The sequence below is a fragment of the Gobius niger genome (genome assembly GCF_951799975.1).
Source record: "Gobius niger genome assembly, chromosome: 12".
NCBI classification, from domain to species: domain Eukaryota; kingdom Metazoa; phylum Chordata; class Actinopteri; order Gobiiformes; family Gobiidae; genus Gobius; species Gobius niger.
In genome coordinates, this window is record NC_136863.1 from 21,329,647 (window position 1) to 21,354,118 (window position 24,472).

The 24,472-nt window shown below is 43.9% G+C and overlaps 3 protein-coding genes across 3 annotated transcripts in view; all 3 read right to left on the reverse strand.

The window, feature by feature from the left end:
- Positions 1 to 98: 98 nt before the first annotated feature.
- On the reverse strand, positions 99 to 9,764 carry LOC306971313 (uncharacterized protein; the record flags this gene model as incomplete). The annotated part of the gene is made up of 8 exons (XM_079567553.1): positions 8,569 to 9,764; positions 5,945 to 6,034; positions 5,501 to 5,526; positions 5,360 to 5,414; positions 5,087 to 5,157; positions 3,465 to 3,517; positions 671 to 1,200; positions 99 to 254 (listed from the first exon to the last, which is right to left on the reverse strand). Exons 1-8 carry the CDS (start codon positions 9,430 to 9,432, stop codon positions 99 to 101), a joined length of 1,845 nt encoding a protein of 614 aa, XP_079423679.1. The 5' UTR covers positions 9,433 to 9,764.
- Positions 9,765 to 12,514: 2,750 nt separating this feature from the next.
- On the reverse strand, positions 12,515 to 16,616 carry LOC306971268 (vertebrate ancient opsin-like). Its single transcript, XM_079567492.1, has 4 exons — positions 15,895 to 16,616; positions 14,580 to 14,908; positions 13,584 to 13,829; positions 12,515 to 13,510 (listed from the first exon to the last, which is right to left on the reverse strand). The coding sequence occupies exons 1-4, from the start codon at positions 16,313 to 16,315 to the stop codon at positions 13,361 to 13,363; spliced, it is 1,146 nt and encodes a 381-aa protein (XP_079423618.1). The 5' UTR covers positions 16,316 to 16,616; the 3' UTR covers positions 12,515 to 13,360.
- A 220-nt stretch (positions 16,617 to 16,836) lies between these two features.
- nt5dc3 (5'-nucleotidase domain containing 3) overlaps positions 16,837 to 24,472 on the reverse strand; it is a 9,398-nt gene continuing 1,762 nt past the window's right edge. Inside the window, exons 2-13 of the mRNA XM_079567491.1 lie at positions 23,884 to 24,062; positions 23,650 to 23,724; positions 23,507 to 23,562; positions 23,180 to 23,408; positions 22,421 to 22,481; positions 22,106 to 22,208; positions 21,668 to 21,769; positions 21,415 to 21,496; positions 20,439 to 20,525; positions 17,966 to 18,106; positions 17,797 to 17,861; positions 16,837 to 17,634 (exon numbers count right to left, since the gene is read on the reverse strand). Of these exons, the coding sequence (XP_079423617.1) occupies positions 17,385 to 17,634; positions 17,797 to 17,861; positions 17,966 to 18,106; positions 20,439 to 20,525; positions 21,415 to 21,496; positions 21,668 to 21,769; positions 22,106 to 22,208; positions 22,421 to 22,481; positions 23,180 to 23,408; positions 23,507 to 23,562; positions 23,650 to 23,724; positions 23,884 to 24,062 (1,430 nt within the window). The 3' untranslated portion in view covers positions 16,837 to 17,384. The remainder of the gene's footprint in view (positions 17,635 to 17,796; positions 17,862 to 17,965; positions 18,107 to 20,438; positions 20,526 to 21,414; positions 21,497 to 21,667; positions 21,770 to 22,105; positions 22,209 to 22,420; positions 22,482 to 23,179; positions 23,409 to 23,506; positions 23,563 to 23,649; positions 23,725 to 23,883; positions 24,063 to 24,472) is intronic.

The following is a 24,472-nucleotide window of genomic DNA, read 5'->3' on the forward strand; positions in this document are numbered from 1 at the left end:
TGTCTAATCTCATGGCAAATATGATTAAACAACAAATAATTTTAAATATTGTCACATCGTAGAAAAACAAAAACGGCCTACATCTGGATTTAGAGAAATCACGACTTGTGACACATGGATTTAACTTTGTTTCTGAGCCGATAAAACTCGGCGCGAAACTGTGGGTTCACTGCGGCGTATATGATGGGATTACTGAGGGAGGTGATGCAGGCCACAGACACTGACAGCACCTCCAAGTCCTGGATCACAGAAACCTGAAAGGAAAATTACGACACGATGCTGACACATAATCTCTGATGCTAGGGGGGGAAAAAATGCTTAAAAATGTAGCTAAATTGAAAAGATGAATCAATTAGGTGGTGCTTAAAGTCACACTGCTTTAAACACCATCTAATATTCCTGTTTACATGTCAGAGATGTAACTAAACTGTCACTAAACTCAACAGCTAAACAAACAATGCTATTACCAAAAGAAAGTAATATTTCAAATTTGGTTCAGCAAAACTAAGCATGTAGTCTGTAGATAAACTGGTGATGTCCCGCTCCAAGCAAGGTTACAAGTTAGGTATGAGGAAAGGTGATTGACACATATTTTTAGGTATGTTTTACAAATAAACACTAGAACATATTCTATTTATTGGGTGAAATTGTATGTGGAATGGCATTTTGCATGACTTACTTGAGTATTCTTATTTCCGTGCAGTGCAAAGTTGAGCATTATGGTGGTGATGACTGGTAGCCAGAACAGCAGATACGTTACAATAATATATCCTGCACGTTTGGCCATCTTGCTCTCTTTCACCTTATTGGCCCTCTCTCTGGCCGCTTTGGAGGGCATTATACACACCGCCCCCTCAAAGCTCTGGGCCGGGGCGTCCACCTCTGTGATCGCCACTGGAGAAACTTGACCCACTGTTGCGCTTTCATTCGCTTTCACCTCTGTGTTCGAAGCCGGCTCTCCGTCGGTCGTTTGCACAGTGGATTGAGCAAGAAACCGGTTAGCTTCCTGGACTGATTCCTCATTTTGCGCTTTTTCTTTTGGCTTTCCAACATTTAAATTGTTTGACACTTGCCGCAACTTGGAGGTTGATCCATTTGCCGCGTCTTCATTTACCGCTGTAGCTGTTGGCTCCCCACTTCTGATGGCTTTCTCCCCGTGCTGTATTGCTTTTGTACCAGGCTGTTCCAACTCAATTACTTCTGTTGTCAGCCCATTTTCGACAAAGTATTTAAGCGCCTTCTTATTGTTGGTAAATGGTTCACTGTAAATAACAGTATTTATTCATCTTTTCGCTAAATTAAACACTGTCTTTTTATAATTGAAACCGGAAGCGCGCCCATCACGTGACCTGTTGATACTAGTTTAAAAGAGCTAGGCCCACAGCCTCAGTCCAGAAGCTGTGGCGCAGTAGTCGGGCCGTGGCCTAAGCCTTGTTACATCTGGGACGTGTAAGTGTCGTTTTATCTGTTTGTCCATTTTAACTTAATCCATAGTACGCTAAACTATTTTATCCTTTATTCACAGGGGACCTATGTTTACACTTTTCTTTTCTGTACTATTTGAGCTCGAAATAAACTTTGAAAAGCCAACTGATTCTCCCTGGTGATTTCGAGGGGGCAACAAAATCTTGGTGTTTCTGCCCGGTTGGATTAAGTTTGTGGATGACCTGGACCGCTACCGTGGATTGTGGCTCCGGAGCGCGTGTGTGGACTATATTCGTGAGTGGAATACGCTACGAGAGACGCCAACACGAAGCTATCACGGAGCTAATGCTAACGGAAGCTAGGTCAAGGAAGACGACACAACCCACCGCAAGTCACGATCAAAGCCAAGGTAAAAGACTTTCCAATCATGCCAGACTTTAACGAACAAGTGTCTGAATGGGAAAATATGCTGGAAGAAATCGAGGAAAAGCTAATTGCCTTACCTGCTTCGGAACTTCTTAAAATATGCACTACACTTGAAATCAATGTTGAAGATGAAGAAAAAGACTCACCTCGCAAATTGAGAAGGCTAATTCTGCAGCATTTGGAGTGTGAGGATGTCACGTCGCTTGAAGATGGAGGAATGTCATTGTTATTGAAAATAAATGACAGAATTGATGAACTGAGAAAAACGCTGTCTACGTCTGGTCCCACGTCGCCACGCCGCCCTCTGGCGGACACAGCTGGTACTGCGCCCAGCAACACGGAACCTGTGGTAAGACCACGCACCTCTGCCACCACGCTTACTGCCCCTAATAATTTGTCTGAAAGAACTCAAACTGTTGTTCACCCAATGTATAGAAAAGACTTGAAAATTAATGGACAAATTGGTGAACATAATCAAACGGATAAGCTGGGATATGCAAGTTTAGAAAGACAAATTACAAAAGCATTAAAGAAGGGATATGATGAATGCGAAATTATTGATGCAGTCCTTCAAGCTATGATTCCAGGAACAAAACTGCGAAGTTATCTGGAAAGTAGAGATGATTTGTCATTGAAAGCTCTGAAACAAATATTGCGGACTCATTTTGTTGAAAAAGATGCTAATGAGCTGTACCACTCCTTAACTCGTGCTGCACAAGATCACGGAGAGACTCCAGTCCAGTTTTTAGTTCGAGCTATGGACTTGAGGCAACAGATACTCTTTGCTTCAGAGAGAGCAGACACTGGCTTGAAGTACAGCCCAGAGCTCATCCAAAATCAGTTTTTGCAAACCATACTTACCGGACTTCAAGATGACACCATCCGTATTGACTTAAAGCCATATTTGCAAAAACCGAGAGTAACTGATGAAGTTCTGCTGGAGAAAATGACCGCCGCCTACAACCTGGAGATGGAGAGGAAGGGCAAGCTCTCAAGCAAATCCAGAGCCAAGGTGTTAGCGGTGAGTAATGATCCACATTTCACTGATTCAGAGAGCAGCAGTTATGACAGTAACTCTACCAGTTATAAAAAGCAAAAGTTTGAAAAACGTGACACATTGATGGAGAAAGTAGACCAGGGGAACAAAGCAATCTGTGAAGCCATTCAGAATCTCACCACTCAGCTGTCAAGCCTGCACCAGCCACCCGGACAACCACCACCATGGGGACAAGCCAGCCACAGCTACAACAGACCACCGCCAAGGACACGCCCCAACCGGCAGTGTCACCAGTGCCAGCGGACCAATCCAGGGGGGAAATGCGACCACTGCTACAAGTGTGGGAGCATAGACCACTGGGCCGTTGGTTGCCGCAGAGCGCCTAGGAACACCACAGCCTCGACCAACAAGATCGAAACCAGCGTACATCTTGGTAAGAACACAGACATATTCTGCACCACAGCGCCCCTCACTGGTAAACAACATCAAACTGCTAAGCTTGTGGGGAGGAGGTGCCTTGTTCGAGCCACAATGAACAATGTTGACACCAAAGTGCTGTGGGACACTGGCTCACAAGTGTCCATTATTGGAGATGAGTGGAAGCAGAGACACTTACCCCATGTTACTGTGAGGCCTGTAGAAGAGTTACTGGAAGAAGGAGGGCTGGATCTGTCCGCAGCAAATGGGACAAAGATTCCATATCAGGGCTGGATTGAAGTGAAGTTTGCACTGTCACAAGATGCTGTTGCTGGGATGAGTGATGAACCAGTAGTTGTTCCTATCTTAGTCGCCTCTACAGATCTGGAACGTCCTATTATTGGATTTAATGTAATTGAGGAGCTGGCTTTGGCAAATGAGGGTCTTGGAAGCTGTTTTCCTTCTGGTCACATGGTAAGGAGATTTTGTTCAGCGCTTGATGTGGGTCAGGAAACTGCGAGGGCTGTTCTAACTGTTTTACAGAAGCCGTCACCTGAAAACAACCCCCACATTGCTCGTCTGGGAAGAATGCCAGTTACTGTCCCAAAGAGGAACGCCATCCAAGTGCAATGCAACTATCTACAGCAAGGGTTGCTCTGTGGAACTCACGTCGTGTTGGAGCCTAACCCGGAGACACCGTGGCCCACAGGACTCAAAGTAAGAGAGCAGCTCATTCAACATCAAGAGAATACGAGGATTAAGGTAACTGTTGAAAACACAACAGACTGTGATATTACTCTTTGTGGCCGCACAACGCTTGGCTGGTTACACAGTGTTGATGCTGTTTACCCACTAGAGCCCAAGTCACCAGAGGGCAGTGCCACATCCTCACCGGAGCAGCCCAGTCAAGCACCACAGAGGGAGCCCTGGGTCCCGCCTGTAGATCTGAGTCACCTCTCGGCAGAGCAGCAGCACAGAGTTCGTCAGATGCTGATGGAGGAGGGTGACGTGTTTGCCAGAGATGAGTGGGATGCTGGTTGTGTCACTGGTTTGCAAATGGACATTAATTTGAAAGACTCTGTTCCTGTCCAGAGAACATACAATGCCATACCCCGACACCTGTATCAGGAAGTCAAGGCTCACATTCAGGATTTGTTGAGTAGAGGTTGGGTTCAAAAGTCCTATTCCTCTTACTCTTCACCGGTAGTCTGCGTCAGGAAAAAGGACGGCACTCTCCGGTTATGCATTGATTACAGGCTGCTGAATGAGAAGACCTGGCCAGACCGTCATCCCATCCCCAGGATCCAAGAAATCCTGGAAAACTTGGGTGGAAACTCCTGGTTCACCGTCCTGGACCAGGGCAAAGCATACCACCAAGGCTTCATGAGCGAGAAGAGCAGACCATACACAGCCTTTATTACACCATGGGGACTCTATGAGTGGACCAGGATCCCATTTGGCCTCTCAAATGCCCCGGCTGCTTTTCAACGCCACATGGAGGGATGCCTGGGAGATCTGAGGGATGAAGTCTGTGTGCCCTATCTGGATGATGTCCTTGTTTTCAGCCGCACATTTGACCAACATGTGGAAAACGTCAGACAAGTCCTGCGGCGACAGAGAGCCTGTGGGATGAAGCTGAGAGCCGAAAAATGTGAGTTGTTTAAGCCACAAGTAACGTATGTTGGTCGTGTGATCTCTGCAGAAGGATACAGGATGAACCCAAGAGAGGCGGAGGCAGTAAAGGCGCTCACGTACCAGACCCCAGCTACAGTGAGAGAGGTGAGGAAGCTCCTGGGATTCTTGAGCTACTACAGAGCTTACATCCAGGACTTCTCCAGGACTGCAAAGCCACTGTATGAGCTGCTGGCAAAGCCCAAAGGTGAGCCAAAACACTGCCACAAAAAGGGGACAAAACATTCAGGTGCTCAGCTCCCACCCTCCTCTCCGGTTCAGTGGACAGAGATACACAGAGCAGTTTTAGAGACGCTTGTGAACCAACTTACAAATCCACCTGTTATGGCATATCCAGACCTCGAGCAGCCTTTCATTCTCCATGTTGACGCCTCAGAGCAAGGGCTCGGTGCTGTGCTGTACCAGCGACAAGATGGCGCACTGAGAGTCATTGGCTACGGATCCAGAACCCTGACGCCTGCAGAGAAGAACTACAAGCTACACTCAGGAAAACTGGAATTCCTCGCACTGAAATGGGCCATCACAGAGCGTTTCCGTGACTACCTGTTCCACGCGCCACACTTCACAGTCTACAGTGACAATAACCCACTCACTTACGTTACCAAGTCGGCAAAACTCAACGCCACGGGTCACCGCTGGGTTGCAGAGCTGGCAGACTATAGATTTACACTCAAGTACAGACCTGGAACAGCTAACACAGATGCTGACTTTCTCTCTCGCAGACCTAAGCCCATCAAAACCATCATGCAGGAGTGCACGGAAGAGTGTGAGCCGGAGGTCATGGACAGCATCTGTAAAGCAGTCAAAAGCAGCCAAACAGGTGAGATCAACTGGATTTCTGCTGTCACCTGTAATGTGGATGTCCTACCACCAGATGGCAGTGCTGTACCACCCCTTCAGCCCTTCTCCATCCAAGACATCCAGGCCCAGCAGAATGCAGATCCAGCCATCCAGAGGGTCTCTAACCTGAAAAGAGAAAACACTTACCTGAAGTACAGAGACAAAGCTGCAGAGAGTGAGCAAGTCCGGGTTCTCCTGAGAGAATGGCCAAAGCTGCAGCTGGGTGAAGATGGACTCCTGTGGAGGAAGACCAACAACAGGCTGCAACTGGTGGTGCCAGAGCCCTTGAAGCCCCTGGTGTATAAGTACCTCCATGAGGAGATGGGACACTTGGGTGCTGACCGGATGGTGGCCCTGGCCCGAGAGCGCTTCTTTTGGCCAAAAATGAGGCAGGAGATGGAGCACTACGTTACACGTGTCTGCAGCTGCATCAAAAACAAAAGGCCCAACAGAGTCACAAGGACACCACTTCAAAGCATTGAAACTTCTGCACCATTCGAGATGGTCTCAATAGACTTTTTACATCTGGAGAAAAGCAACGGAGGGGAAGAGTATATCCTGGTTTTAGTGGACCATTTCACTAAATACGCTCAGGCCTACGCAACTAAAGACAAGGCCGGGAAAACTGCTGCCAGAAAGCTGTTTGACGAATTTATCCCACGCTTTGGGTTTCCATCCAGGATCCACCACGACCAAGGGAGAGAGTTTGAGAACCAGCTGTTTCGGAAGCTCCAGGAATATGGTGGTATTCAACACTCTCGCACTACACCTTACCACCCCCAAGCTAACCCTGCCGAACGTTTTAACAGGACTCTGTTGAGTATGCTGCGGACACTGGAGGAGACACAAAAGGCCAGATGGAAGGAGCACCTCAACAAAGTAGTTCATGCCTACAACTCCACCATCCACGAGGCGACAGGGTACTCCCCTTTCTTCCTGCTTTTTGGACGTGAACCAACCCTCCCAGTTGACCTCTTGTTTCCCAAGAAGCTCGGTGACGCAGAGAAACAGACCCCTGCTGGCTATGCGGAGAAGTGGAGAGAGGCAATGCAGGAAGCCTATGCCATTGCCCTGACGAACATGAGGAAGTCTGCAAAAAAGGGCCAAGATTATTACAATCAGCGCGCCTGGAGCTCCACGCTGAACCCGGGTGACCATGTATTGGTGAGAAATCTCACGCCTCGAGGTGGTCCGGGGAAGCTCCGCAGTCACTGGGAGGACACTGTCCATGTGGTGAGGGAGAGCAAAGGCCCTGGAAGCCCTGTCTATGTGGTTGAGCCTCTGAATGCTGTAGGGAGAAGACGGGTGCTGCACAGAAACTTGCTCTTACCTTGTCCTTACCTGGTTGAACCAGCGCCTGTCGTCCCCAACCCTAAAAGGAGAAGCAGGAGAACCAGAACGTCGCCAGGAAGAGGGACAAGTGTTAAGTGCAACATCCAGCCTGCAGGTACAGAGAGCTCTAGTGAGGAAGACTACCATCTCGTCCTGCCACCCCAACCCGCTCTTCAGCCGCTCAATCCAACTGCCAGAGAGTTCCAACCTAGAGTCCCCACTCCAAGACAGCCGGAACAGGGAGCTGCACCTGCTGAGGAGAGAGCTGAAGTGGTGATCCTGATCCCAGAGGTTGACCCTGAGCCGGAGCCAGAGCCAGTGCAGGAAGCGGATTCATCTGAGCGAGAGGCATCATCCTCTGACTCCTCGGAGGGATCTGCAAGACCTGTCAGAACCAGACGGCCCAGGCGCTTCTACACCTACGACCAGCTTGGTGAGCCCACGGTCCGGGAAGTGCAGACCTGTCCTGTCGGTGTGTCCAAACCAGCGAGGGTCCGAGACGGCTTCTTCAGCACCTCGGCCAACCTATATCCTTTTTAATTTCCAGTCGTAATGCAGTAGTAACATGCACTTTATGTACCTGTTAATTGAGTTGCACTTTGCACTTTGCACTTTAAAGTATGTGGCTTGTGTGCAATAGAGATATGTGCAATAGTAGTAAATGTACTGTAATTATTGTTTAAGTAGTACATGCCATTTGTTTAGTTGGTTTACTATGCTGCTACAAAATCTGGGGTAAAAGATATTTTCCTTGAGTCAATTCTGAAGATTCTGGGACCCACCAATGCTTCAACGGACTATCTACCCAAATACGGAAATGGACCTTTAAACCTGTGTGTACCGCCGGGCCAAAGGACTCTTGGATAACGGACACTATTCATTTAGCCTGGACTCTTTTGTGAAGTATTGTTGTGGTTCAAATTGTTTATTTGCTACAATTTATGGTTTAAGTCAAGTAAGACCCCCCAGTAGGATTAAGGGAATGTTGGTTTAACATTATTTTTAGTGGGGGAGGGTGTTGTCAGCCCATTTTCGACAAAGTATTTAAGCGCCTTCTTATTGTTGGTAAATGGTTCACTGTAAATAACAGTATTTATTCATCTTTTCGCTAAATTAAACACTGTCTTTTTATAATTGAAACCGGAAGCGCGCCCATCACGTGACCTGTTGATACTAGTTTAAAAGAGCTAGGCCCACAGCCTCAGTCCAGAAGCTGTGGCGCAGTAGTCGGGCCGTGGCCTAAGCCTTGTTACATCTGGGACGTGTAAGTGTCGTTTTATCTGTTTGTCCATTTTAACTTAATCCATAGTACGCTAAACTATTTTATCCTTTATTCACAGGGGACCTATGTTTACACTTTTCTTTTCTGTACTATTTGAGCTCGAAATAAACTTTGAAAAGCCAACTGATTCTCCCTGGTGATTTCGAGGGGGCAACACTTCCAATGTGTTTTCCTTTTCATTCCCAGGAGCTGGAGAGATGCATTGTGGGAGGTTGGGGGTCAACAAAGCAGACACTGTATCTTTGTTGGGGGATTTTTGTGTCCCCATCGGTTCCACTTGGACAATATTAAGCTCCTTCTTCTTGCTTTCTACTTTCTTCTCCGGAATGATACCTTTATCGAAAATCTTCCTGTTGTGTGATCTGACGAGGATAAAGATTTGAGCGTAGAAGCCGATAATGACGGTGAAGCAGCTGGCCCATAGTGGCAGCACCATGTAGAGGCCATACTTGTCATAAGACGTTTGATGAGGCCCCTTGTTATTTCCTTGGCATTTGATGTACACGGGGGAGTCTTTGAGAAAAAACAGGCAAAATAAAGCAACCGCAATCGCCACAATCCACGTCGACGGGATCAGAGCCATAATGCGTCTTCGCCTTTGGCCCGTTTTGAAGGGTTGTGAAATTGCCTGGTGTCTCTCTGCACTTATACAAGCCAAAGTCAGCAACTGGATGCAGCAACTGAAGGAAAAAGACACCACTTGGGTGTCACAAATGATACTTTCCGCGTGGCCTCTCTGGTGCACCGTCGCAACAATAGTCAGCAGAATCGGGCAGTCGATAACGCATCTAAGGAAGTCTATGACAGCCAAGTTCACCACGAGAGCGTTGTTGGAAGTTTGAAGACTCTTTTGCTTGTAGACGGCAAGCAATACGAAAACATTTGCCGCAATCCCGACAAAAAGGGTAGCCAGAAGGATTAAAGCGTGGGCAGCGACAAACCCGAGCTCGAGGTACTCTTCCAAAGCCGTTTTGTTCTTCGTGTGCAGGGCATGTTGGTCTCCACTCCTTGCTAAAGTCATGGCATGTTCAAACGTGTGGTCCCAGTTCCTAGTTTTTACTGCTTGGAACTAGTATTTATAGGCAAAACTTGAGGCTTAGACATGTTATGACACACGATCCGCCCTTTTCATTATCGCCTCACACTCGAAGAAGGTCACAGGGGAGACATAACAGTTCACAATCATTAAAAGCTGTGCGGGGTGAGAACAGTGGAGGCCACTGGAAAAAAAAAGGCCAGGGCTGGGTGATTGATTGAAATCATGCTTTGTGTAATTAGTTTATAAAGAATACTGCTTTATAAAACGGAGGCTGGATTGTGACAAGAAATACCAAACACGATGTTGGGCATTGTGATGAGAAACTGTCAAATAGTTCAATAACAATTTTTTTGATTGATTGAAACATGCTTAAATATTTCAGGGGTGTCAAAACGTTTTTCATTATATTGACACATGTATAAAGCGGAAAAAATTATGCTCAGTTCAGGACATTTTGCTGGTTGCATTTAGCAGGAGTTTTAACTGTGCAACCACACTTTTCCCTGGGCATAGATGCATTTCAACCTGAAAAGACTGTGCCCGGCGGAAGATTGCATAAAAGGGACAATATAGAGTATAGTATAAAAATATGTATTGTCCTCCTCCTACATGTTCCAGCCATGTCCTAATGTGTAGAATGAACCCAGACCTGTTCACCACAACTGCCTCTAAAATCCTGCAGTGTCACTCAAAAAGGTGTTAATTCGGTCCGAACTACCGTCATGCACGAGCTTAATATAGAAGCTGCAGTTACACGTATGGCCTGAGGTGGCAGTAGTAAGTATAAAATGGCTAACTTGCATCTAGCCCCTTTAACGATATGAAAAATACATGGCGATGATGAAGTGATGATGTTAGACAGACTGTTCTCCCGGAGCCCGGACACTGGTGGTGGTAGAGGATGAAACCCGGGGCGGCCAGTTGACAACGACGAACAGAGCTGAGGAAAGGCCAGGCAGAGGAGGGGTGGAGGAGGGTCGCAGCACAGCTAGGAAACGACTGAGAGATGGACAAGGAAGGTTAGCCATTTCTTTATCCCTGGGCGATGAAATGGTTGAAGCGGCAATGAGCATCTGCGGTGATTAACTGTCGCAAAGGTGTGGCTTGAGATGGGCTGTGATTGGATGATTGGTGAAGAGCTGCCGCGCCATAGTTTGGACAACTCTGGGAATATGTCACACATTTCTGCATAATGGCAGACAAAAAAAATAACATGAATTTGATGAAGTAATTCAAGCTATAAAACATGAGAAATATACTTACATCATAAAAAATGTAATGTACATATTGAGCCAAACACAGGTCTAGACAGTCTGTATTCACATCAATACACAAAGTACATACAGTATCTCATGGAAACAAGTAATTCAACAATAAATCAACCTCAGGAATGGAAAAGTAGGAGCCACTGTTACGCGCTTTGAGAAGAGCACAGCTGCCCCAATTGTCCAAAAGATCATGTCGCAAAGGTTTGCAACAACAAGGCCAGATGGATGACTTGCAAAACCCACGTTTGGCAAAGGGAAATGAAATGAGGAGCGGCCATGCTGCTGGATTATACAATGATATTATGTAATCCTGTTTAGAGATGTAGTGTGAAATACTCTTTGCCTCAAAAAAGATTATGAACTACACCAAATCTGGGATTAGATCAACACAATGCGGTTTTCGCTGCAGACAAACATATTAGGCTGATCAAATGGCTCACGGAGCTCCACAATAAAATGAAGCGAATGAAAGATTTTCCAGTCAGAAAAAGCACTTGAAAAAAAGAGAAAATGAAAAGCACTTTAAATAGCACTAGTGCCTATGTGTGAACTATTTACAAGAAGGGCGCCAAAGGAGTGGGAGGCACGAAACCGTCAACAAGACTAATTTTACTCTTGAACCAAAGCATTTGCAATGTCTACAACGTTTATTTTGTATGAGCTTGTGCAGACAAAGGATAAAGATCACCCAAACTTGCACCTGATTTTCTCACAACAATCAGCCACAACATTATGACCAGGCATAGATTTCTGCACGGACCTCTTTACCCTCTTTCTACTGACCACGACAGCCCAATCCGGCATTTTTGGGAAAGCTCATCCATTTGTCAGTTGCCATCCCTCAAACACAGTGACAGACAGATGTTTGTCCTATCCAAGGTAGGACAATCCTATCCAATAGTAGTACAGGAACTTTTTAAATGAATTGACAACATTTTCAGTATTATATGGGATTTTACCAGGTGCTTTGATCTCTTTTTCTATTCTCTCCAAATCATCTGGAGGGCCTGATGTTGATGGATTTGCTCACCCGGGGCTGACGTTGTCTACCGCTGCTCTGACAGATCAACTTTGAAGCCTCTCTTTCTGCCAAATATAAAACGTACCATTCATATCCCCAATTGTGCAACGACGAAGAGTAAAACTTGAACGTTTCTCTCTACTCGGTGGTGACAATGAATAGCTAAATCCATAATCCATAAATAATAATTAGCCATCAACTATCAAGTCAGATCCCTTAAAATGACTGAAATACGTCAATTATGCCCCAGCGCGTCTTTTCTCCAGATTCCTGCCATTATGCATTCTGTCTTTAATCAACTTAATCCCATTTCACACCATTGAGACCGAAGCGAGCGCATGCATTTCCCTCTTCTGACTTTTGTAAGCTTGAACAAAGTAAAGCAAGACTGGAAGCGCAGCCAAATTTGTCTTGTTTTAATTATGTGCTTTTGTGGCTAATGCAGAACTGATTCTAACAAATGACTTCCTCTCTTGTATTAGCAGCTCTCTCACGGACGCGGCGAGGAGAGCGAGGATTAAGGGGCTGTATTGTATTTGCTTTCCCCTCCTCCACCTGCGTAATTGCATTGAGAAAAGCTAGTATCCACACAGGTACTTATGAAAGGAATTATTCCTATACCGTCCACACTGCAGCAAAATCACATAATGTGTTTTTGTGCAAGTTCGCGGAGAGGGGTGGGGGGAAAAGGGCAAGACTTGTGAATTGCATCTTCCATGTGAAATTTAATGGAGCTGTAGCGGTAACGTAATGAGAACCCCCCCCCCCAAAAAAAAAAAAAAAACAACGACTACGTGTGCCCTTTAACATGTGTGTTTACATATTATCACATGAATGGTGTGGGCGACGTCACAGAAGCAACTTAACAGTGGATTTATGGCGGGCTCTGCACACTGTAATGTATGTAAAATCAATTTTCCTCAGAGGAAGACTGCACTGTCCAGCACAATCTCAGCAGAAAGTCTATAAATAACACTGGGGCCAACAGATTTAGACTCTCCGGGGTTCGTGTGTTCAATTATTAAAACTCATAATGGTTTTCACAAATGGTTTACGGATGCACAAAGGACAGCCGGTCGTGTCCTGCTTGTTGCTCTGTTTTGGCGCTACTTCCCAACGTTCACGTGAATCCTTGAAAAGAAAAAAATGACAAGAATAAACCATGGTCTAAAAAGGTCCAGTGTGACAGTTATGTTTAGTCCAGAATGAACATAAAAGTGGGATAGTTTTCCAATACAGCAGTCTCACTATTACAGTTGCCATAGGGCGGAAATGGAGTATTAATCATTTAGGAAATTACTTGTAAATAATGTAAGCTGAATAAGAATAACACCTTTAAAGTAAAATCAACTACCACCACAACAAATACCGTGCCTGCCACTACCACTATAACATATCTATGAAGCCTCTGACCTTCTGTTTTGCAAGCAAGGTCAAAAACATAGATTTCTAGTTTCTCAAGTAAAAAAATGAGTGGCGCATGCACTGAAAAGGTACATGTTTCTTTCCACCACTCTCTTTGTAACACTGATGACCTTGATGAATAAGGCAAGCCAGTCCAGCTCGTTGCTCTTTCGAGAGACTACATTCACGATCCTTAAGATGTCTGCGGTTCACTGCGTCACAGCGGCAACACCTTGCTGTGAATGTTCCTGGTCAGAGGGGGTCGGGATCCCCTGTTGTTTAGCGGTAGCATTCTGATGTTGGAGGCGGCAGGGCCGTGCGGGATGTACTTTCCACAGGACAGCATTTCCAGCGTGGCGTCGCGAAACTGGGACACAACAAAAATGATCATCCGCCAGAAATAGCGGGCCAAGTTCATCAAGTCATAACTCCTACCTTACCTGCTTGTTGGACAGGAAGTAAATAACGGGGTTGTACACCGGGCTGGTCTTGGCAAAGTACATGGGCATCGTGGCAAGGAGAGGATGGATGTAGAGCTCAGGGTCGACCACCACCACCACAGACAGGACAGTGTAGGGGAGCCAGCAGATGAAGAAGGCCACGATCATTGACAGGACCATAGTGATGGCGTGTTCGTTCTCCTGCTGACTGGGCCTGCCCCCCTGGAGCTCCACGCTTCGGTTCAGCTACGACAGAACGACAACACGACAGCGGTAAAGAGGTGGATGATAAAACTTAAATCTTATACAACAGTAAGAGCATGGTAATAGGATTGTTTGAAAATATTATAACACGGTAAAGAGCTGTAAAATAAATTCCCAATCATCCCCAGTTACCATGCAACTTCCATCCTATTACCATGTTATTACTGTGCTGTAAAGTGCAACCAATATTCTCTTGTGAAACAAGTGTTCAGTTGGAGTCAGGCTTAGGGTAGATGCTCCGTGTGTGTTCATAGCTATCTCCGGAAAGCGCCTGAGTAGACTAGTATATGGTGTAAAGTGGAGAGATATTGGCAAACAGCCCAGTGCCCCATGGGTTAAGGTAATGGAGGGGGCTTGCTGTTGACCTTGGCTGATGATGTTGTTTGACTGTGAAGGACTACAAGGGGAATCTCTTCAATCCCACATCCTCTGTTGTGGAAGCAGAGGCTGGAGACTCTGTTCCAGACATTGAAATGGTCAAAAAGTTCCTCTGTGCTAAGACACCAAGTGTGGATGTTAACCACTCCAAACATAAGCCTCTAACTGTCACTGTCTTGGAGGACAAATTCTGTACATTATGGTTGGTTTTAATTAATTTGATCAAGGAGAACTTGAGTGGGTGTTATGCAATTATGCAATATTTGACCTTAGAATGATACTTACAGTGATACAAACTTAAGATTGAAGGGGGAAACAGTTTAGAAACATTCAGAAACAGCACAAAAGACTTACCTTGTTCATACACGTGAGCACTTTGTAGTAGCAGTAGATGATGATGGTCACTGGGAGGAGGAAGCAGAGCAGTGTGTACAGGATGAGGTAGCTGTAGTTGCTCCAGGACCTCTCCTCCCAGGCCAAAGAGCAGGAGGTCTGCACCCCCTCCGGCCCATAGCCGCTCCAGCCGAACAGCGGGGCGATGGCCCAGAAGAGGCAGAAGACCCAGACGAACAACAGGCCCATCATACTCCTCCTCATGCTCAGCTTCATCCCAGCGCGGGGCTTGCAAACCACATGGTAGCGCTCATAGGCCAGAAGGGTCAAAGTGCACAGGGACACCAAACCTGCACAACAGCAGAGGGACAATGCAGTAAGACTTGGATAACTTTACAAGAGCAATGTGTTCAGGAAAAAGCAATCTGCTGAGAGAGATATGAGACGGCTAAAAAATAAATAGATCTCTCAAGTCCGAGCCGAGGTGTCATGATCTTTTGATCTTCTTAGAGACTCATATAACTGAGAAGGAGATGGTTATTATAAAGATTACTATGTGATGTTACATTTGCAGCGACCTTAATCTGTTACAATAAATCATGCACAGTATATGTATGATAAAGCTCACCAGAGTTTTTATAGGACTAGAGTTCACTCCTGATCCAAGAGGATAAATGTTCTTCGGTCCAATAATAATGAATATTCATAATATTGGACCATTCTTTTCAGTCACATGGTCAACATGAATACATAAAATAATTAAAATACATTTTATTTCCAAGGAGGGATGTTTGATTTTAGGATTCATTAAAAAAAGAAAATGCAACATAGACATTTTGTTTAAACAATGCCAAATCATGTTAGTGCTAAACATATGTGCCCATAAGATTTAGTATCCATATGAGCTACAGTATACTGAGCAAAATATTTGAGACCACGCAAATATGAGTACTTTTACACAAGCGATTTGCCATCTGACTCTAATGTACATTTATGCAATTTCCCTGTTTTATTACAAAGGCCAAATAAACGATTGTGAAACTAAATCTATAGTATAATAGTTTGAGGATACTATCAATAAGATTGTTTGAGACTGAACAGTAAGACTGTATAAGTATATAAAAAGTATACATGCATGTCCATAACACTGCACACATACACTGAACTTGCCAGAGATAGGAATAATAAAGCAACAGCATTTTCAACAGTGGATATAAACAGACTAGAATGAAGAAAACAATATCCTCCCAACTGTTTGTGCTTTAACCTTTTGGCCTTCAGAAAACAGCCATAGCCCCAAGACTCTAGACCTTAATAAAGTAAACTTTTATCTCACCGAAATAATTGACCGCAAATCCCTGGAAGACACAGGCAGCGCGGCCGATGAAGAAGGAGCCTCTGTAGTTGGTGATGGTCACGACCAGGGAGCCGCACAGGCCAATCATGAGGTCAGACACCGCCAAGCTGAGTATAAACACGTTCATGGGCTGCAGGAGCGAGTTTCTCACCATGACCACGATCACTGTTGTGTTGTTGAAGACGGTCAGCACGGTGGTAATGAACATGAGAAAGGAGAGGATGCTGTAGCCAAATCTGGGGAAGACGGTCGGCGGCACGGTAACCAGCGCCTCCTCGCCTCCTCCGGAGCTCCACGCCGTGCCGTTGGTGTCCATGGTGCGAGAGACAAAAAGTGGTGACCCCGCGGAAAGCGCAGCTGCGGACACAATGGTCAGATCACGAACGCCCGATCTTATCATGGCTGATCCGCGGCGAACCTCACTTTGAGCCGATGCTGTATCTCTGATCCTGAGAGAGTGCACCTGTCTCCAAAGAAAAAAAAGCCTCTAATGCAATATGCCAAATGAGGCCTAACACGATTTCGCGGGATTACGCCAAACAACCCACTGCTATAAAGGTAATTGCAAAATGGCTATTCACAAATTGAACATTATTTCATACATCCATTTCCAAATTAAACAGTATAGTTCTGACGAAGATGGATGACGGGGAAAGACTTACTCATCAAAGGCGCATCGGGTGAACTTGAAAAGAAAAAAATCTCTTGTGTCTATCATAGTGCAGAGACTGTTATAATAAAAGGGAAAAACCTCATCTGATTAATGCAAATTACTGAGAGCTATAATGCACTGCGACTGCCTTTGTGCGTGCTGGTAAAATCGTTGTTTTCGTCAATGGAAAAGAAGAGCGCTCACATGAAGTGACATAGAGACTTTTAATAAATAGTGAATAAAAACACACTTCACCCAAACAAACACAAACATCACAAAAAGCCTTTCCCTGTTCAGAATAATTTGCTCCATTAATCATTCTCTCACAACATCTAAATAGACCCGTCTCGTTTTCACACATTTTCTGCAAAAATAAAAGCAGAGCCTGTGAAGACGGCAGAGCTCGTCACAGTCTCGAACTATAGTGCTAAAAATATCTGCCACACTCCTCCTCACACCTCATCATACGCACACTTCTTCGGCACTATTTGCATTTAAAATTTTAAAGCTTCAAGTAAAACGCTTCTTGTCGTGTGGAATATCTATTGACATAAGGCAAATGAGCATTGAAAAGTATTCCCCTTCCTTTCATGTTTTATCTCTCTTTAACAGATGCTTAAAAACAGTCAATTCTTTTTTTTTACTACTGCAAATACTGTGATTGCCCTCTAGAGGCAGCATTGTAAAATTACATGTACAAAGTGTCAAGTCGCTTTCTCCATAGAACTACATCGAACGCCGCTTCACTACTCACATTCAGCCCTGAAATGGTTGTTACAGTTTTGCATGCGGGTCGGTGTGGATGTTTTCTTTTCCTTCATCTTTGTTCGACCTGGGGGCTGGCGGAAATGCCGGCGGGACGGTGCTGGGGCCAGAAGGTGGACTCGTGCTGGAGAGGGGAGCGGCGCGGGAAGAACGTGTGCTTGAAGTCGTAGTCGAGGAGGCAGCTGATGGAGGCCATGTAGATGTCGGCGAAGCGGGACAGGCGGCGCGAGAAGTACGTGGGGTTATGGTACGTCCGGAACAGACTCCCGAACTGAGCGTTGAAGATGTCTTTGGTCTGCGGCCTGTCGAAGCACGTATTTCATTATAATAAAAACATGTGGATGGAAACCTGACCAAATTGTGAAATGGTTTTGCAGTATTTTTGGTTTCCACAACACAGCTATAACTTTGTGTTTCTTTTACATCTAATACGTGCATGATTTGTAATTCAGAAATGTCCTCACTTCATTGCTTCCCTCTCTTTGATCCACTCCTGAACAACGGCCTGAGATACTGGATCACGGTGAACCTGTTCAGGAGCATAACAGTTAAATTATAGGCTTGTTGAATCAGAATTTGTGATTTGGTTGTCACTATTCCCATTAGGTAGTGTTTTGATGTAAACTCACTGACCTGCATCTGCTCTATAAGGCCGGTGAGAGCCTGTAACCAGGTCGTCATGTGCACATACTGCTCTGTGTTCATGATTTTAATCTCTTTCCTCAGCTCGGGGATAATGGCACCTGTCCTCCAGCCGTGCTTCAGTGTCAAATCCTGCAGGACAAATAAATGTTACAGTCATCGCCTGATATTTCAACAATAATAATGAAGAACTTTTATTTCGTTTGTCCATCATTTTGGCCTGGTGTTCACTTTCAAGGGTCTTGCAGTAAATAAAGCATCTTTATCTAGTTGTATCTCCTCCTGAGAGCACAAATTTGGGCATTACATGGATTTCTATCATGAGCTGTCCCTCTGATGTGCTTTGTATCTTAATCCTCTCCCTCATCCATGTTTGTGGCTCCCGAAGAGAAACACACCATCTTCAGCTCTGTCTCCTGTATTTGTTAATACATTTACTCCCACTGAACACGAGTTGTTTGTTAATGAATGTGGGCCACTCCACTGAAAATAAGTTAAGTGGCAAAAGTCATGTTAAGTTCTATTTGATTTGGCTGTGGCACATGTGGCATATGTGATAATGCAGACTTGACAGATGTGCATCTAATGAATCCTTATGGCATTAAATAAACAACCCCCTGATTTCATTTAAACCTGACATTTTTGGGCATTACTGTTTTTAACCTCTTAACCCCCACCTTGGCCATCTGAGACCCCAAGGTATTTGAGGTCATTTCACCAGGAGTTTCTTTTGCCCTTTAACGCCATTAAAACACCTGAGGCCAGATCTTGTGCTGACACACAGATGGGTGCAGGCTCTTGGTGAATTATTCTGAGTGGCGGAGCCATGTGCTTTGCGCCTTCGCAGCTTGTGAGAGGGCGTCACAAGAGGTGGTGACTGCTCTGATGGGAGCACCGCTGACATCTATTTCCTCGTTTACGTCGCACTGCCTTGAGTTCTTCCTTAAAGGAATAGGCCACCGTTTTTATATACTGAGATATGCTCTTACCTCACTTTAGCCAGGTTAATATATCCCCGTCTGGTCTTTGTCCGTGCGCTCTGTCACGCAAACGGAGCACATACGCAGCCTCTCCCACATGTCACATAGCTCCAAAAAAGCTCACGATAGAAGCTACCAAGCTCTTCCACGTGTTCCCTATTTAAATAAAGTTACGTGAAGTGTTTTCATGCGAAGTATATTGACACAGAAATGTAGCATGTCGATTTTATAAGCAAATAAAAAGGGGGACTATATTGTAAGGCGTAATGATACGAGGAGCAAAACGTCCGCGCAGTAACTCCTAAAGACTTCCCCCGCTCACTTCCGTCAATAACCTTTAGGAGTTACTGCGCGGACGTTTTACTCCTCGTATCATTACGCCTCACAATATAGTCCCCCTTTTTATCTGCTTATAAAATCGACACGTTACATTTCTGTGTAAATATACTTCGCATGAAAACACTTCACGTAACTTTATTTAAATAGGGAACACGTGGAAGAGCTTGGTAGCTTCTATCGTGAGCTTTTTTGGAGCTATGTGACATGTGGGAGAGGCTGCGTATGTGCTCCGTTTGCCTGGCAGAGCGCACGGACAAAGACCAGACGGGGATATATTAACCTGGCTAAAGTGAGGTAAGAGCATATCTCAGTATATAAAAACGGTGGCCTATTCCTTTAAGCCGTAGGCTCTCACAGGTCAAACTAAAAACTTTATTTACCCCAACGTGAGCTAAACAACGTTCATGTGAGAAAAAATGTGGGAGAAAGTCTAGTAATTTATAACAGTTGTTATTTGTAAAGGTTGTTTGTCAAGGTTGATAGTTTAATAAAGAGACTCAGGATGATTACCCATAATATCCCATGAAAAGAGAGTAATATTTGTCATATGCAGAAGACTTTACATAACCTGATAATACCTGCAGTTTTGCAATTTGTTAAATTCAGTTTAATCTAAATGCTTAATTGAACTATACAGGGCCGTCAACATGTCAGAGCTCTGAGACTTTACACTGTGCTGCTCTGTTGCTGTGCTTTCGACCAAAGATGTCAAGTCTTCTGTTAACGAAGAGTTAAAGGCTTTCTCGGTGTGGAGCAGTACAAGAAAAATCTATTTGCTCAGAACAAACAGGAATATTAACATGTTGCTAGGCAGCTGTAATGAAACGGTAAATAAACATGTGATTTAGCAAGTTGAGCATGGTTTAATAAATTAGAAGTCATTAAAAACCTTGCAGATGACTTGTGCAGGTGAGCAAAATAACTTCATGAACAAAAATAGTTTCAGCTTGATCATAATCATCTTAAGTATCTTTTAAAGACTTCCTTAGTGCCTAACCTTAACACCGAAGAGGGCTTAGAAGATTTATACAGCCAGAGTTAAGATGAAGGGAAGTGTCTCTATCTAAAATGAAATCTTTAAATGCTCTGTTTTTTTCTTCATATTTCCAGCTTTTATGAGATGTATGAGGTGCAATGCTACTTACCGCTAAGTCGCTATAAATGTGATCCCCAAAGTAGAGCACTTTGGATCCTCTCCAGCCAGTGAGCCGCAGGAACTCATAAAGGTTTCCCTGACAGAGAGCAAAAGTTAGAAAAGTTACATTTTAAGTATGAAAGGTTGGTAAAACTCAAATGTTTCACTGGATCTCCACACTAATTCAATTACAGCATAAACCATTACGGTACTACTGTCATGTCTACATGTTGAACCATAAATGGTGACTGCAGGAAGACAAGGTACACAAAGTAATGGCTATCTATGATGATCTAATTTTTCATAAGATATGGTTTTCTTACGAGCCTGTTTGTCCTGGATTCCAACCAAATTGTGGAAAGATTTATTACTTTACAATTGAAGCGAGTAATTGAGAACTAGGAAAGTATCTATTAAAACAGAGCTATGACGGATGATTAAGGGTTTCAAAGTTGTTCAGCAAACTTTTGTGTTCCAAGAAGCAATTACACGTTGCAGCAGAACTTCATAACACAGTACAACCATAGACAACGGCTCCATGTGCGGTGTCTTGTACATGACGAATGGGACAGCATCATTTATCGGCAAATCCTCATTGTTGCAATATTGGGAGACCCAATGTCCATATCGCCACAGTACAACAAAGAATTACTGACTGAGACTTATACATTACATTTTATGCAAACAAATTTAAAAATCTGTTTCAGACATTATTTTTTTCTGTGAGTTCCTTGTTTTGGTCACGACTTAGTTGTATTTTAAACATTTGTTTTGACACAATCACAGCTAATACTGAAGCACTATAACAAAAGTTTTATAAGTTATAGAAGAAAACAGTTTGTGTCTAACAAAATTAATGAACTTTTAGCAGATTCAAAAGCAATGTAGTGCAGACACAGGTAGGAAAACCACTGGCAAAAACCTATCCCTCTGTACATAATAAATACTCAATAAAAACACGGTTCACCATGGTGAAGATACGTTACCTGTTTGTAAATATGCCCCTTCTCCAACTTGTGGATCCTGTCCCACAGCAGTGCACCTTTATCCGTCACCCGCCGGAATGGTCTGCAACAAAATGCATAATTCAGGAGACATACATATCAAGAGCCAAATTCACACATAGCTGTTGCCTATCCATTAAAAAAAACAGTATTGTATACTGCTCCATGAATAAAAAAGTGTGCTTGAAACCTTCCCTGCAGTCACAAAAGGACGCCAAGGCCAGGATATACTTACTTTCTCCTGTCGTTGAAGAAGCTGGGTTTATCAGCCTGGACTATGACAATATCAAACAGATCCCTCCAGTCCTTCCCCACGATATAGCTCATCCCGCGATTCCTGTGGGTGACAAGATACATGCATTTTAATAAACTTCACTGCGATCAACTGTAACTGTCTCATGCGAGAAATTAATGCAAAAAAGCCGATGGGTGTGTAACAGCCCCTTCCTTATACCCAGGAAATATTGCAGTTGTACATAGCTGGTCATTATGTGCAATCAAGCGTCCACAATATGTTTGTTCTCGTCACTGACAAATGTAGCGCCTTGGATGTTTGCCCTCTGTGTTAGCTGGGACTTAGTGCAGAGGCTCGCTGATATATTAGAGCATCCACACATGACACCTTTAATTAATTAATCCAACAAACACTTACAATGTGTTTTCCTGCACTTACACAAAGTCAAAAGGGCTGTTGGTAATGAGGAACATCTTTTTTCCATGCTCTGACAGCTTCTTCAGCATAGCGTGGCTCTCCTCACCATAGCAAATATATTTATCTAGGAGTAGACAATGCTTTTAGGTCAGCATGTATGAACAAAACAGTGCAATGCTTTGGAAACATGGGCTGCACAGTGTCTCAACAAATTATAAAGGTGAAGCAGTATCCATATTACAAAAAGCCACAGTTTCTCGCAAAATTATGGAGATTTTCAAGATCCATCCAAGTTTTTCTTTTTTTTTTAAGATGTAGAAGGGAAAAGCACAATACCAATATCTGCCTCCACAGCTCGGTACATAATGCCCTTAACGTGAACATCTCGAATGGCTTCCTGTGAGGAGAAACGAAAACAACCCAAAGTCAGGGAGCCATAACTTTAGTGTTCAATATTAGCATTCAGCCCGAGTAGCAACACTTTGTACATAAACAGTTGCTTTAAAAGCACAAAAGAAGTGGCTGGCTGCATACAAATGATAAATGAAAAAGGAGCCCTGAAGTTAGTTACTTAGGTGATTTAAAAGAAAACTTTCCACTGCTATTTTCACACCGTGTGACCTGGGGCAAGAGGGTTTGTAAATGCACTTTTGGGAGTTGTGTTTGGAGAAGGGCCTGAACCTCTAACAGTTATATGATAAAAAGAAAAGATGTAAGTGAAGACTGACAATAATTAATAAACATCGCGCCTGTCAGTGTCCTTGAAATGACATTGTGCCTGTGAGTCTCAGAGTGTGTCTAAGTGTTTAATGACAGCTATCTGTCAAAACTCAGCACTGTCACATACAATAGACAGGACAGTGACAGCAGACCCCCCCCCCCCCCCCTTTGTGAAGGAACAGGGCACTGGAGAAGAGACGCAGATGGCTGGAGGCAGGCTACTAAAATTAGATACTTGCTATTGGAGCTAAAATTAAGATGAGATTGATTGGCTGGAGAATTACTGCCCACTACAGAGGAAATGTGAATATTTGATTTATGCTGGAAGTTAATGCTGGAAGCAAATCCCTCAGATAAAATATAAAAGAAACAAACCTTCACGTCTTTGTAGAGATGCACCGGCTCATAGTCAATGTTGTGCCTCATGAAGAAGTCGTTGACGCAGGACAGCAGCGTCATCTCAGGGAGAGAGAATATGTCCATAAACTGCTTCATGGTTTGGCCCTGGGAGCTCTTTCCATAGAAGTCACTCATGATGTCCAGTGGCACATGGCTGCCTTCATACATTGCAATCACTTCCTGGTCTGGAACTGGATTAAGACCCCTGCAAAAATGGATGAGCTAATTCAAACTTAAAATAAACATCCAGTAAATGTTTGCTTCTTTTAATATTACTGCACTTAAACAAGCAGAAATCCATACCTGTATACAGTTCCCAGTTGGATGTAGTGAAAAGCATCGATTTTCATGAGCAATGCCTATTGTATAATGCAATTTGTAAATAAATAAATAAAAAATACTGCTTAGATATGTGAAAAAGCAAAACACAAAAATCTGAAGCTTACCTTTTGAACATCATAGTGGAGTCCCCTTACAGCAAAATCAGCTATATACTCGTACTCCCGTAGCCCCTCTGGATACTATTGACAGAGACATGTACATTTAGAAAGAAAAAAAAACAAGAAGATTAGACACATGGTTAAATCTACTGTTACCCCACATTGATAACAACAAGGTAATAAATACTACCATATGAGTGACGTTGCACATAGCAAGTTTTCAAAATGATATGTACATACTCTGTGCTGAGTGATGAGAATATCTCTTGCTATGTTGAATATTAAAGTGTGTAGATGCTTGGAGTAAAAGGCCAAAGTGTAGTCATAGTCAAAGCCATAGATCTCAATGTCCCGCAGGCTGATCTCATTGTTGGCAAATATTGTGTCCGGATCCGTGGAGGCGATGTCTGGTATCAAATCTGCAAAACAGAACATTTGTTATGAGTTATAGTTATGTGTACTTTGAGAATTTATATTATAGACGCCTTAAGTAAACTGCCATTGACAGTGATTTGCTACAGTGAACAATTATTGCCGTAGTCATATCAATCAATCAATCAATCAATCAATCAATCAATCAATCAATCAATCAATCAATCAATCAATCAATCAATCGTTTTGTATAGCCCAATATCCAATAGGAGTTGCCTCACAGGGCTGTGCCAAACATTAAAACAATAAAACAAAAGAAAAGAAAAAAGAAAAAAGAACAATGGGTAACTTAGCAACTTATGACAAATGTACAGCAAAGTTATGTGTCCTGCTATGGATTAGAACAGTCATTCCCAATCTCATCTCAACCACATCACGGCCCCTTTATCAATCTGTA

Coding starts and splice junctions, on each gene's coding strand:
- LOC306971268 (XM_079567492.1), bottom strand. CDS start 16,315: ATGATAAGATCGGGCGTTCGTGATCTGACCATTGTGTCCGCAGCTGCG. Junction 14,909..15,894: donor ATTTGCGGTCAATTATTTCG/GTGAGATAAAAG, acceptor GCTGTTGTGCAG/GTTTGGTGTCCCTGTGCACT. Junction 13,830..14,579: donor TGCTCACGTGTATGAACAAG/GTAAGTCTTTTG, acceptor GTTCTGTCGTAG/CTGAACCGAAGCGTGGAGCT.